General features: G+C 42.3%; 1 protein-coding gene across 2 annotated transcripts in view; it reads left to right on the top strand.

The window, feature by feature from the left end:
* nars2.S (asparaginyl-tRNA synthetase 2, mitochondrial S homeolog) overlaps positions 1-15,798 on the top strand; it is a 47,470-nt gene that overhangs the window by 19,431 nt on the left and 12,241 nt on the right. For both annotated transcript variants that reach the window (XM_018250377.2, XM_018250376.2), the window contains exons 9-11: positions 7,550-7,648; positions 8,875-8,912; positions 14,035-14,101. In XM_018250377.2, the coding sequence (XP_018105866.1) occupies positions 7,550-7,648; positions 8,875-8,912; positions 14,035-14,101 (204 nt within the window). The remainder of the gene's footprint in view (positions 1-7,549; positions 7,649-8,874; positions 8,913-14,034; positions 14,102-15,798) is intronic.

The following is a 15,798-nucleotide window of genomic DNA, read 5'->3' as shown; positions in this document are numbered from 1 at the left end:
GGTTCAGATCCTACTCTGGCAGGCTTGGCTCCTACTTGGACACGGTTCAGATCCTACTCTGAAAGGCTCAGCTCCTACTTCAGCACGGCTCAGATACTACTCTGAAAGCCTAGGCTCCTACTTTGGCACGGCTCAGATGCAGCTCCGACAAGCTCGGCTCCTACTTCGGCACTGCCCAGATGCTACTCTGAAAGGCTAGGCTCCTACTTCAGCACAGCTCAGATCCTACTCCGAAAGGCTAGGCTCCTACTTCGATACGGTTCAGATCCTACTCCGAAAGGCTCAGCTCCTACTTCAGCACAGCTCAGATCCTACTCCAGCAGGCTAGGCTCCTACTTCGGCACGGCTCAGTTGCTACTCCAAAAGGCTAGGCTCCTACTTCAGCACGGCTCAGATAGTACTCAGGCAGGCTCGGCTCCTACTCAGGCAGGCTAGGCTCCTACTTTGGCATGGCTCAGATCCTACTCCGGCAGGCTAGGCTCCTACTTCGACACGGCTCAGATACTACTCTGAAAGGCTTGGCTCCTACTTCAGCACTGCTCAGATCCAATTCCGGCAGGCTAGGCTCCTACTTCAGCACGGCTCAGATCCAGCTCCGGCAGGCTCAGCTCCTACTTCGGCACGGCTCAGATGCTACTCCAAACGCTAGGCTCCTACTAGGCACGGTTCAGATCCTACTCCGAAAGGCTCGGCTCCTACTTCAGCATGGCTCAGATCCCACTCCGAAAGGCTAGGCTACTACTTCGACACTGCTCAGATCCAACTCCGGCAGGATCCACTCCTACCTTAGCACGGCTCATATCCTACTCCAAAAGGCTAGGCTCCTACTTCGGCTAGGGTTGCCACCTGGCCGGTATGCTACCAGCCTAGTCAGTAAAAATGATGCTTGATGACAATGTTATTAATAGGAAAAAAACTGCAAGAATATAGGAAGGCCAGTATTTTTTTCCAGAAAAGGTGGCAACCCTAACTTCGGCACGGCTCAGATCCAACTCCGGCAGGCTTGGCTCCTACTTCGGCACGGCTCAGATGCTACTCTGAAAGACTAGGCTCCTTCTTTGGCACGGCTCAGATCCTACTCTGGCAGGCTAGGCTCCTACTTCAACACGGCTCAGATACTACTCTGGCAGGCTAGGCTCCTACTTCAACACGGCTCAGATACTACTCCGAAAGGCTAGGCTCCTACTTCGGCACGGCTCAGATCCAACTCCAGCAGGCTTGACTCCTACTTCGGCACGGCTCAGATACTACTCCGGCAGGCTCGGCTCCTACTTCGGCACAGCTCAGATCCCACTGCAGCAGGCTAGGCTCCTGCTTCGACACGCTTCAGATACTACTCCGAAAGGCTTGGCTCCTACTTCAGCACGGCTCAGATCCAACTCCGGCATGCTCGGGCCCTACTTTGGCACGGCTCAAATACTACTCCGGCAGGCTAGGCTCCTACTTCGATGCAATTCGGCTCCTTCTTTGGCGCAACTCGGCTCGTACTTCGCCAGCTCAAGGGGGCCCAGCTAATCCAGGAAACACAGCATGGCCAGGCCCCCATTACCATAAAGAAGCCATCGGGCCCAGGGCGATCCGCCCCAGTGCCCCCTGATGGCGACCCTGTTATATTGTAAAATCAAATCAGTGAAAGTATAATTTATCTAGATAGCCATGATCACATAGCTAGATATAATCTCCAACATGTAAAAGTGGAAGCTTCTTAAGTGGATGAGTAGCATCCTCGATTTCAGGTGATATTGTGTCTGCAGAGGTTTTGAACTGTTTGCAGCAGTTCCCACTAATTCTCAGCAATGGAAAACACTAGTCATAGCGGGGCGCCACACATCTAGGGGCCTTTTTATTATGTTGTGTAAAATGAAATTCGCTTTAAAAACTGTGTAATTTTAATTGGGAAATTTATCAAGCTGGGTTTTATTTTACGTCATGCTAACACCAGATTTGCCACCATTATTTTACACTGCATCAGACCTTATTAAGTAAGCGGGAGTTGCTAAAAAATAAGGCATAAAAAAAAGTACGCCGTTCTTTACATGCTGCATGATTCTGGATTCTGTTCTGCCACCAAAGCTTTTAGTAGTGGCCAACAAATTTAACTAGACTTCTTGTGGCAGTCACTCGGACCTATGAATGCTCTTGCATGTATCTGCCAAGTTTCCAATCTCCTGACTTTCTACTGCATCCATAGGAGACAAGAGAACTTCTGAGTGTTTTGTCACCCACTGATGAAACTATTAAATGCTCAGATGGAAAATGCATTTAAAGTCTTTGGCTAAAGGGGTGCATTTGTAAACTGAGCTTTTCAATAGGGATGCACCGAATCCACTATTTGGGATTCGGCCGAATCCTTTGTGAAAGATTCCGCTGAATACCGAATCCTAATTAGGGGCAAAAAAATTCTTCTTTTGTGACGAAAAGTCACGTGATTTCCCTCCCCTAATTTACCTATGCAAATTATGGTTTGGATTCGGTGCATCCCTACTTTTCAGATAAAGAATCTGTGATCGTGCCATGAGTCATGCAACGCTATGTTCTAATAAATACGGATGCACCCAAACCACTTTTTGAGATTCACCAAATCCCCGAATCCTTCATGAAAGATTCGGCTGAATACCGAACTGAATCTAAATTTGCATATGCAAATTGGGGAAAGGAAAGGAAAAGGTAGGGAAAATATTTTTTACTTCCTTGTTTTGTGACAGAAAGTAGCATGATTTCCCTTCCCACCTCTAATTTCCAAAATTAGGATTTGGTTTTGCCACGCATAAGGATTCGGCCAAATCCTGCTGAAAAAGGCAGAATCCGGAACCGAATCCTGGATTTGGTGCACCGTACTAATGAACCACCTATTGGATTTTCTGATTTTAATCTTCAGACCTATAAGGGGTACATTTAATTGCTTGCTGCTGGTTACATGGATTAGAGCTGCCTGTTATTACTCAGTGTAGGATCTCTGCCATAAATGCAAGAAAGGACGTCTTCCTATAAATACAATACTATAAATACAATGTCCCATACAAGCTAGTAAGTCACTGCCTAAACTGAATTGGGCTGTCCAAAATTCATTGAAAATCATCAAGTAGCAAATGAGCCAGAAATTGATGCTACAGGTTCCCTATGATGCAAATTGCACTGGTTTCTATCAGCAATAATCTGAATTACTTACTAATTAACTGGATTACTAATTAACTAAACTGAGGCAACTGACCTTCCTGCAGCTCATTTGCAGTTGTCTGAGGACTGGCCTTTGATTTTCTGAAAGTTTTCTTGCTCTACCACATCTTAACTTGACTCCCACATTTCCCCTTAACTGTTACGAACAATGAGAATTGCAAGCTGTAGGGTTTTCACATCCACATTCTGTTGCTTAAAGCCCATGGATGTTGAGTGACTGCGCAAAGTTCGGGGGGGGGCAGTGATTTTATTAAAGGAACAGTAACACCAAATAATACACAAGCATAGAGTGTAGTGCTACACAATCAATCTCACCGCTTTTTGAAGCGTCGGGTGCCAGCTGCGACTCTGTCTGCCCAGGTCCAGTACAAATTCCAATACAAATTCCAGCAGCACTCCGGTAAGGTGAAAAAAATTTATTTGTGCAAATGAAGCAACGTTTCGGGCATAACCAGCCCTTTATCAAGCTTGAAACGTTAAACGTTGCTTCATTTGCACAAATAAATTTTTTTCACCTTACCGGAGTGCTGCTGGAATTTGTATTGGAATTAGTAACACCAAATAATGAAATTGTTTTAAAGGAATGACAATGTAATGTAGTGTTGCCCTGCACTGGTAAAACTGCTGTGTTTGCTTCAGAAACATTACTATAGTTTATTTAAACAAGCTGCTGTGTAGCCACGGGGGCAGCCATTCAAGCACAGGATACACAGTAGATAACAGATAAGTACTACTATAGTTTATATAAACAAGCTTCTGTATAGCCATGGGGGCAGCCATTCAAGCACAGGATACACAGTAGATAACAGATAAGTACTACTATAGTTTATATAAACACGCTGCTGTGTAGCCATGGGGGCAGCCATTCAAGCACAGGATACACAGTAGATAACAGATAAGTACTACTATAGTTTATATAAACAAGCTGCTGTGTAGCCATGGGGGCAGCCATTCAAGCACAGGATACACAGTAGATAACAGATAAGTACTACTATAGTTTATATAAACACGCTGCTGTGTAGCCATGGGGGCAGCCATTCAAGCACAGGATACACAGTAGATAACAGATAAGTACTACTATAGTTTATATAAACAAGCTGCTGTGTAGCCATGGGGGCAGCCATTCAAGCACAGGATACACAGTAGATAACAGATAAGTACTACTATAGTTTATATAAACAAGCTTCTGTATAGCCATGGGGGCAGCCATTCAAGCACAGGATACACAGTAGATAACAGATAAGTACTACTATCGTTTATATAAACAAGCTGCTGTGTAGCCATGGGGGCAGCCATTCAAGCACAGGATACACAGTAGATAACAGATAAGTACTACTATAGTTTATATAAACAAGCTGCTGTGTAGCCATGGGGGCAGCCATTCAAGCACAGGATACACAGTAGATAACAGATAAGTACTACTATAGTTTATATAAACACGCTGCTGTGTAGCCATGGGGGCAGCCATTCAAGCACAGGATACACAGTAGATAACAGATAAGTACTACTATAGTTTATATAAACACGCTGCTGTGTAGCCATGGGGGCAGCTATTCAAGCACAGGATACACAGTAGATAACAGATAAGTACTACTATAGTTTATATAAACAAGCTGCTGTGTAGCCATGGGGGCAGCCATTCAAGCACAGGATACACAGTAGATAACAGATAAGTACTACTATAGTTTATATAAACAAGCTGCTGTGTAGCCATGGGGGCAGCCATTCAAGCACAGGATACACAGTAGATAACAGATAAGTACTACTATAGTTTATATAAACAAGCTGCTGTGTAGCCATGGGGGCAGTCATTCAAGCACAGGATACACAGTAGATAACAGATAAGTACTACTATAGTTTATATAAACAAGCTGCTGTGTAGCCATGGGGGGAGCCATTCAAGCACAGGATACACAGTAGATCACAGATAAGTACTACTATAGTTTATATAAACAAGCTGCTGTGTAGCCATGGGGGCAGCCATTCAAGCACAGGATACACAGTAGATAACAGATAAGTACTACTATAGTTTATATAAACAAGCTGCTGTGTAGCCATGGGGGGCAGCCATTCAAGCACAGAATACACAGTAGATAACAGATAAGTACTACTATAGTTTATATAAACAAGCTGCTGTGTAGCCATGGGGGCAGCCATTCAAGCACAGGATACACAGTAGATAACAGATAAGTACTACTATAGTTTATATAAACAAGCTGCTGTGTAGCCATGGGGGCAGCCATTCAAGCACAGGATACACAGTAGATAACAGATAAGTACTACTATAGTTTATATAAACAAGCTGCTGTGTAGCCATGGGGGCAGTCATTCAAGCACAGGATACACAGTAGATAACAGATAAGTACTACTATAGTTTATATAAACAAGCTGCTGTGTAGCCATGGGGGGAGCCATTCAAGCACAGGATACACAGTAGATCACAGATAAGTACTACTATAGTTTATATAAACAAGCTGCTGTGTAGCCATGGGGGCAGCCATTCAAGCACAGGATACACAGTAGATAACAGATAAGTACTACTATAGTTTATATAAACAAGCTGCTGTGTAGCCATGGGGGCAGCCATTCAAGCACAGAATACACAGTAGATAACAGATAAGTACTACTATAGTTTATATAAACAAGCTGCTGTGTAGCCATGGGGGCAGCCATTCAAGCACAGAATACACAGTAGATAACAGATAAGTACTACTATAGTTTATATAAACAAGCTGCTGTGTAGCCATGGGGGCAGCCATTCAAGCACAGGATACACAGTAGATAACAGATAAGTACTACTATAGTTTATATAAACAAGCTGCTGTGTAGCCATGTGAGCAGCCATTCAAAAATCCTGGATTCGGTGCATCCCTACTAACAAACAATTCTGAAATCCCATTTTTGGTTTAAACATATTAATTAATTCTTCTTAATTGAAGCCTGCTGAAAGTCTTGAGGTTTAATTAGGATCGAGTCATTTGTCTATTAATTAATTACAAATTAAGCAGCAGTTCAGCTTTGAGGACATAACAATCTTTTCTTATTAAGCTAACATGCCAAACACTGAAAATAATTTAACTTTTTGTTTCCTCCTCTGGAGGAACTCTCCAGTTTTCTCTATTTTCTTTGCCAGAGAGTTGCAAAGTTGCTTTGCATTAGGGCTATTTTTGCATGAACCCACTGCTATACCAAACACTTAAAGGAGAAGGAAAGGCTAAAACTAAGTAAGCTTTATCAGAAAGGTCTATATAAATACACCAGGAAACCCTCAAAGTAATGCTGCTCTGAGTCCTCTGTTTGTATTTATAAAGTGTCTTGTTTCAGTATGCTGAAGCTTTTATTCAATTTACATTTTTGCGATAGTTCCCCTTTAATGGAACAGATCTCCCTAACAAGTAGCATGTTTATGGGTATCTGATTAATTTAGTATCTCTTACTATTCAGTGAAGTGTGCTGGGGCAAGCAGTAGTAAACAAACTGCAGTAACCTGGAGATCTTCTCGTTTGCAACCTTACCGCTTTACCTGATTCAGCCCTCAAACCTGTAGGCCAAATCAGGATGATCACCATCATTTCCAGGGTCAATAATCAGATCATAATGGGGGGCCTGCAAAGACCAATTGGAAGAGTATTGTAGCAATGTGGTCCTCGCTTAAAGGAGAAGGAAAGGCTAAAAGTAAGTAAGCTTTATCAGAAAGGTCTATATAAATACACCAGTAAACCCTTAAAGATGCTGCTCTGAGTCCTCTGTCAAAAGAAACAGCACATTTCTTTCCTTCTATTGTGTACTCATGGGCTTCTGTATCAGACTTCCTGTTTTCAGCTTAAACCTCCAGGGCTAGGGCTTGAGCATGCTCAGTTTGCTCCTCCCCTCCCTGCTTTAATCTGAGCCCAGAGCTATGAGTGAGCATGGAGAAACTCAGGCAGGAAGTGATGTCACACCTAACTAATATGGCACCTGCTATCCTAAACAAACAGAGAGCTTCTAGAGCTGTTTCCTCAGGTATGATAAAGCATTCTGCAGAATAAATATAGTGTTATAGCTTGCACTATTGTGGCTAATCTATTGGCAATAAACTGCCTCAGTAGCTTTCCTTCCCCTTTAAGCATGCATTTTGACACCGGGGTTCTGTTACTGCTTTGCCTGTGTCCAATATAGTGATCTATATTCCCGATTAGCAGAATAATCATTCATGTGAATTTTCTGAATGTTATAATGATGAATTAGTTGGTCGCATGAAATGAAATATGATCCATCAATAAGCAACAGGAGCTGGAGACAAAAAGCTGAGTGATGTATTGTTGGTATATTTAATAAAGATTCCATGTCTATGTGATGAATGATTTATAATGGTTCCATTTTTTTCTCTTAGGTTATGGAGAGCCTTTTTAAAACCACAACCACGGCCTTACTGACACAGTGCCCCGAGGACATAAACTTCTTCAGTAAATATGTGTCTCCTGGGCAGAAGGTAAGTCTAAAAAATTGTAGAGGTAGGTTAAAGCAGAAAGGCTGGTACATGTGACAATCACATGTTTTTGGGTTGTTCAGCCTGTATCTCCTTCTATGTTAAGGTCATACAGTGTGGTCTCTGCCCAGATGCCTGCCAAAGTTTGCATAAACTGTGCAAACATATACTCCTGCATCAAGCACAATTCAGCAGGAACAGCCCCCTAAGTTTGCGCATAGTCTGTATAGAGAGATACCATAAAACTATGGCAGCATAGGTATTCCCCTGTACTAAACACAATTCAGCAGGAATAGTGCCCTAAGTTTGCTCATAGTCTGTACAGAGAGATCCCATAAAACTATGGCAGCATAGGTATTCCCCTGTACTAAGCACAATTCAGCAGGAACAACCCCTAAGTTTACTCATAGTCTGTACAGAGAGATCCCATAAAACTATGGCAGCATAGGTATTCCCTGTACCTGTACTAAGCACAATTCAGCAGGAACAGCCCCTAAGTTTGCTCATAGTCTGTACAGAGAGATCACATAAAACTATGGCAGCATAGGTATTTCCCTGTACTAAGCACAATTCAGCAGGAACAGCCTCTAAGTTTGCTCATAGTCTGTACAGAGAGATACCATAAAACTATGGCAGCATAGGTATTCCCCTGTACTAAGCACAATTCAGCAGGAACAGTCCCCTAAGTTTGCTCATAGTCTGCACAGAGAGATCCCATAAAACTATGGCAGCATAGGTATCCCCTGTACTAAGCACAATTCAGCAGGAACAGTCCCCTAAGTTTGCTCATAGTCTGTACAGAGAGATCCCATAAAACTATCGCAGCATAGGTATTTCCCTGTACTAAGCACAATTCAGCAGGAACAGTCCCCTAAGTTTGCTCATAGTCTGTACAGAGAGATCCCATAAAACTATCGCAGCATAGGTATTTCCCTGTACTAAGCACAATTCAGCAGGAACAGACCCTAAGTTTGCTCATAGTCTGTACAGAGAGATCCCATAAAACTATCGCAGCATAGGTATTTCCCTGTACTAAGCACAATTCAGCAGGAACAGCCCCCTAAGTTTGCTCATAGCCAGGGAAATAAACTATGGCCATACAAACAAAATCTAGCACAAATCCCACATTTAAGCATCTTTCTTGCTTATCATCATACAACTAATTTAAATGCTACAGTGACTAAACTAAAGTGGCATTTGATAGGTTTTTTTTTCTATTTTTTTCCTAGGAACTATTGGAGAAGCTCCTACAGAATAAATTCACTGTGTAAGCCAAAAATACTCTCTAAATTTTATAGCTTATTGGTTGCTATGTGTTCTCTGATATACATTTACATTATTAATTAATGTTTTTATTATGTTGCAGTTCCAGTAATTCTTAATTATCCTGTGCAGGCTCCAGCTGGCCATTTGTTGGCCCTCTAAAGTAAACGTTTGAATGCATAGAACATTGCTCCTCTCCAAATCTGTGTTTATACATAAGTGCCAGCCTCAGTGGTGGCAGTCCCCATAAATAGCAATATTTTGATAGGACTGTGAGTTGGAAATGTACAGTAGTGTATTAATACAATAGCACCAGCCTCCAGTTGCACTGCACCATCAGGGGGGACATTCGTCCTGGGCCCGGCAGGATTTAATGGGAAAACATGTTTTAATAGTGCTGCTCCAGCAGAATTCAAAAGAGCAAACAGATTTTGTTATATTCAATTTTGAAATCTGACATGGGGCTAGACATATTGTCAGTTTCTCAGCTGCCCCCGGTCATGTGACTTGGGCTCTGATAAACTTCAGTCACTCTTTACTGCTGTACTGTAAGTTGGAGTGATATCACCCCTCCCTTTCCCCCCCCAGCAACCTAACAACAGAACAATGGGAAGGTAACCTGATAGCAGCTCCCTAACACAAGATAACAGCTGGTCTAAGAACAGCACTCAATAGTAGCAAGTCCTTCTGAGACACATTCATTAAGTAGGAGAAACAACAGCCTGCCAGAAAGCAGTTCCATCCTAAAGTGCAGGCACAAGTCACATGACCGGGGCAGCTGGGAAACTGACAATATGTCTAGCCCCATGTCAGATTTCAAAATTGAATATAAAAAAATCTGTTTGCTCTTTTGAGACTTCAGTACAGAAGTCTGCTGGAGTAGCACTATTAACTGATGCGTTTTGGAAAAAACATGTTTTCCCATTACAGTATCCCTTTAAGGTTTAAGGGGATCCCGGTTGTGCTGCACTTTCGGATGATTCAGTCCCCCTTAAGAACGTGAAAGTTGAAGTCCTGAAGAGCCGAACTGCTGAAGTCCTGAAGACTCAAAGTAGCGAACGGAGCCGAAGCTGTGAAAAGAACCAATGTCACGGAAGGAGCCTAAAATCGTAGAAGAAAACAGAAGAAGCTGCCATCGCCGAGGACAAGGAAAAAGAGTTAAATTCCACTGAACACCAGTTCAAACCCCTGGCCACCATTGTTTTATTTTATCCTTTTTGGGCCCCTGGCCACCAAAATGTAAAAAAAATTCTATGGGGCCCCTGACCACCATTACTTTTTTTTAACTGGTATGGGGGGGGGCCTGGCTACCATTTTTTTTACCTTGTGGGGGGGCCCTGGCCACCAACTTTTATGGGGGCCCCTGGCCACCAATAGTTTTTTTTTAACTTGTAATGAGGACTCTGGCCTCCAGTTGGTTGTTTTAACTTGTAGGGGGGGGGCTGGCAACAGTGAATTTTTTTTATCTTTTATGGGGGTCCCTGATCACCATTTGTTTTTTATTTAACTTGGGGGACCCTTGCCACCAATTAGTGATGTGCGGGTTGGGCTTTTCCTGACCTGCCCTCCCACACCCGCCCGAGCCCGACTTCTGGGTCTCTTTTATAGACCCGCGTCGACCAGCCCGCGATGATGTCACAAAAGGGGCAGGACGAGAGGCACATATCTATAAAAACTCAACCCAGAAGCCGCATTTGGAAGGTCACGGGCGGGGAGAGCAGTAAGAAGAGCTCAACCCTCACCCTAGAGTCCTGCATTGAACCAATTAGTTAAACCCGACCCGTGACCCGCAACCCACATACTTACCCGCTTGGACCTGCTACCCGACCCGCAAGTACCTTATCTGCAACCTGATCCGCAACCCGCTGACCATCAAGAAACAGGAAGTGCTGTCATTGTAAACCGGAAGTGACATCATTAGAAGTTGGCATGATCAGAAAAAAGGAGAAAAACAGGAAGTGCTGTCATTGTAAACTGGAAGTGACATCATTGGAAGAAGGCGTGATCAGAAAAAAAGGTGTAAAACTCACTATAGAGAAGACCCACAACTCGAACTGCAACCCGCAAACCCGGAGCACCCCCAACCCGCGTCTATACCCACTCCGGAAACTTCTACCTGCAACCCTCAGGGTTTTGCGGGTAACCCGCGGGTACCCGACCCACTGCAGGACTCTACAGCACCCGCCCGCAACCTGGAAAGTATCGCGCTAGGTCGGCCTGAACCCGCCCGACCCGTGCGTATCGGGTCGGCCCGCACACCCCTACCACCAATGGGTTTTTAGTGTAGATAATTTAGCACTCATGTTTGTGTGGCTGTTTTACTGCGGGGTCTGGGGCATAGCTTTTGGTGGTGGGTGGCCCAGGAAATGTATGGTGGCAGCCATAACTTTGCCAGTAGAGACTACGACCATTGGATTTAGAATGAGCTATAACTGGGCAGATATTTAGATTGACAAGGAACCCGTCCCTAAACCTCGGTTATTGAATTCCTTGAGCATAGGAATTTACAATGATCAGATAGTTAATGGAATGTGTGCTGTTGGGTAACATCTGATCATCGTTCCAGCCACACAATCTGGTTCCTCACCAGAGAATGACACATGATCTCCATCATTTCATTGTGTGGTCTGGCAAACACACCAGGCAGCTTTCATTCATTCCCGGAGAATTAACGCATTTCTTACTAAAGGTCTGTAATATGGAGAGTGTAGTGCCGCCTCAGCCTTCGCGCGGTGCCGGACACGAGGCACGTGGATGAAAGAATGTTGCCATTCAATGGGGCCATTCATTTTGTGTTTTACGTTGTGACAGTGTTAGTGCGACCATCAAAGCTTCATGTGCCGGGATTCTCATTGAAGTTAAAGGCCGCCGTGCATCCTGTTTTTCTGCACACTAACACAATACATTCACTCCTTTGTAAGGAACATCAATGGGAAAACTTGATTAAAACAGAACATATCATCCCTCCCTCCAATATTTTCTTGGGCTCTCAGATTGCCATTTGCCTTTGTTTAAAGGAGATCGCAAAAATTAACATATAAAATAAGCTTCCTCATAATATGAAACTTTCTAAATACAATCAATTAAAAATTCTGTACTGTTTCTGAAATAATCAAGTTTATCTTCCCTATTCCTCTCTCAGCATCTGTTTCTCTTCATTCTGTCTTCATGCAGCAGTTGGGTGTCAGATATTCATTGACCGTTAGATCCAATATATCTTATAGGGGGGCTTCCTTTTGCCTAGAAGATTAAAGGGATAAAGAGATAACTTTTAGTATGACGTAGAGAGTGATATTTGCAATTGGTTTTAATTTTTTGTGGTTTTGGAGTTATTTCGCTTTTTATTCAGCAGCTCTGGGATTCGGCTTTTTTCAGCAGGATTCGGATTCGGCCGAATCCTTCTGCCCAGCCGGACCGAATCTCAATTTGCATATGCAAATTAAGGGTGGGAGGGAAATTGTGTGACTATTGGTTAAAAAACCAAGGAAGTAAAAAATGTTTTTCCCTTCCCACCCCTAATTTGCATATGCAAATTAAGATTCAGTTCGGTATTCGGCCGAATCTTTCGCAAAGGATTCGGGGGTTCAGCCAAATCCAAACAGTGGAATCGGTGCATCTCTAGTTGCTAGGATGCAAATTCCCCTAGCAACCATGCACTGATTTAAATAAGAGACTAGAATATGAATAGGAGAGGAGCTGAATAGAAAGATCAGTAATAAAAAGTAACAATAACAATACATTTGTAGCCTTACAGAGCATTTGTTTTTTAGATGGGAGTCAGCGACGCCCATTTGAAAGCTGCAGAGTCAGAAGAAAAAGGCAAATAACTATAAAACTATAAAAAAAAACCCAATGAAAACCAATTGAAAAGTTGTTTATCATTGGTCATTATATATATCATACTAAAAGTTGCCTTAAAGGTGAACTACCCCTTTAAAATCACCAGACATCATGTCTCTCTACATGCAGGATTTGCGAAAAAGGGATTTTGTTTGTACTGGAATCAGTTATTTGAGTGAGCTCTAACACATCTGCTAGGAAAGGAGCCCCCCTATAAGATATATTGGATCTAACTGTCAATGAATATCTGACACCCAACTGCTGCATGAAGAGAGAATGAAGAGAAACAGATGCTGAGAGAGGAATAGTGAACATAAACTTGATTATTTCAGAAATAGCTCCATTTTTGTGTTCCGGGTGCTCTGTCACCAGGGTTCCCACTGTAGTAACTTTGCTCAGAAAAATGGAAAGGCGCCACTCCGGTTAAAAAGAAAGGTGGTTTATTACATCACGTCAATGACCAACATCACCTGACGCGTTTTGGGAGCAACTCCCTTAATCGTAGCCTATGATTATTAAGGGAGAACTAAACCCTAAAAATGAATAGGGCTAAAAATGCCATATTTTATATAGTGAACTTATTGAACGAGGCTGAAGTTTGAGCTTGTCAATAGCAGCAATGATCCAGGACTTCAAACTTGTCACAGGGGGTCACCATCTTGGAAAGTGTCTGTGACACTCACATGCTCAGTGGGCTCTGATTGGCTGTTGAGAAGCTAAGCTTAGGGCTCGTCACTAATTATCCAGCAGAAAATGAGCTTCCCTGGCTGTAATATAAGCTGATGCTACAGGTTTGCTGATTATTAAATTCTGATGCTAATTGCACTGGTTTCTGTGCTGCCATGTAATAATTATCTGTATTAATTACTAATCAGCCTTATATTGTGACATTTCTATTCTATGTGTACAGTATATTGTGAGTGGGTCCCTAAGCTCAGTAAGTGACAGCAGCACAGAGCATGTGCAGTGAATCAGCAGAAAAGAAGATGGGGAGCTACTGGGGCATCTTTGGAGACACAGATCTTTACTGCTAAAGGGCTGTGGTTGCCTTGTGCTGGCGCAGAAGCTCAAAACATCATGTACAACATTTCTAGTTATTTAACTTTCCTTGTCCTTTAAGGTAGTTGCTCCCAAAATGCGTCAGGTGATGTTGGTCATTGACCTGATGTAATAAACCACCTTTCTTTTTAACCGGAGTGCTGCCTTTCCATTTTTCTGAGCAATATTGTTTAATAAACCTGATGCAAACTGAACCATGTTTTCTCTTCTTTTTTTTTTCCCCCTAGGATGTCTTATACAGAAGCTATAAATGTCCTACAGAAGGCAAAGTGTCCGTTCCACTATAAACCTGAGGTGACTCATCTACATATTTGTTCCCCCCCCCATTTGCTATCAGTTGTAGTAAAGAGATGAGAAACTCTAACAATGGGAAGGTTTTGATGCTAGTCGACATTTATTTTTTTTTACTGTTATTTTTCCCACATAAGACAAGGCATTTGCCCGTCAGAACCTCTATTGCGTCTTCACATTTTGCAGTGTGTAATTTGTGCTTGGAAACAATATGATGGTACAAGTAAAGGATCTGTTATCCGGAAACCTGTTATCCAGAAAGCTCCAAATTACCGATCTCTTTAATTCCATAATTCAAATTTAAAACATGATTCCCTTTTTTCTCTGTACAGGTATGGGCTTCTGTATCCGGAAACCCGTTATCCAGAAAGCTCCGACATTTTATCCAAATAATCCAAATTTTTAAAAATGATTTCCTTTTTCTCTGTAATAATAAAACAGTAGTTTGTACTTGATCCCAACTAAGATATAATTAATCCTTATTGGAAGCAAAACCAGCCTATTGGGTTTATATGATTATCTAGTCCAAATTACAGAAAGATCCCTTATCCAGAAAACCCCAGGTCCCAAGCATTCTGGATAATAATAATAATAATAATAATAATAAAACAGTACCTTGTATGTGATCTCAATTAAGATATAATTAGTCCTTGTGGGATATAATTGGGTTTAATTAAAATTTAAATAAACTTAAATGATTATTAAGGTATGGAGATCCAAATTCTGGAAAGACCTCTAATAAGCTAAATAACTCAAAAACCACAAATAATATAAAAGGAAAACCAAATGCAAATTGTCTCTGAATATCCCTCTTTACACCATACTTAAAGTTAATTTAAAGGTGAACAACCCCTTTAAAGGAATTGATCATTGTAAAAATAAAAACTAACTCAGATTTAGAGAGCTGAAAAGCAGGAAGTAGTGTTCTGGCTATTATGTTAGACATCCAGTCACTCCAGCCTTTATACATTACGTTTTTGGCTAACTAACTAAGACACATTTTTTATTTTGTTCAGCCTATCTATTTACCCAGTTTTTATTTTCACGCTGAACTGTTCCTTTAAACAGGCCCAGAGGGGGAGCAGGCCCGGGTGCACCCCTGCTCCCCCTAAAGTTACGCCACTGCAGGTGGCAACCCTATTTGCTCCTGTCACAATGAACCATAGAGCTTAGAAGAGAAGCATCAGGGGATGCTTCCTGTATCAGTAATTTAAAGGGATTCTGTCATGATTTTTGTGATATGATCTTTTAATTCTAAAGTACACAATTTACTGCAAATAATTCCCTCTACAATATAAAATTTCATTCCTGAACCAGCAAGTGTATTTTTTTTTTAGTTGTAATATTGGTGTGTAGGGGCATCTCAGGTCATTTTGCCTGGTCATGTGCTTTCAGAAAGAGCCAGCACTTTAAGATGGAACTGCTTTCTGGCAGGCTGTTGTTTCTCCTACTCAATGTAACTGAATGTGTCTCAGTGGGACTTGGATTTTACTATTGAGTGCTGTTCTTAGATCTACCAGGCAGCTGTTATCTTGTGTTAGGGAGCTGCTATCTGGTTACCTTCCCATTGTTCTGTTGTTAGGCTGCTGGGGGGGGGAAAGGGAGGGGGTGATATCACTCCAACTTGCAGTACAGCAGTAAAGAGTGACTGAAGTTTATCAGAGCACAAGTCACATGACTGGGGGCAGCTGGGAAACTGA

The sequence above is a fragment of the Xenopus laevis genome, chromosome 2S (assembly GCF_017654675.1).
Source record: "Xenopus laevis strain J_2021 chromosome 2S, Xenopus_laevis_v10.1, whole genome shotgun sequence".
Taxonomy (NCBI): Eukaryota; Metazoa; Chordata; class Amphibia; order Anura; family Pipidae; genus Xenopus; species Xenopus laevis.
This window is presented reverse-complemented; position numbering and strand designations above follow the sequence as displayed.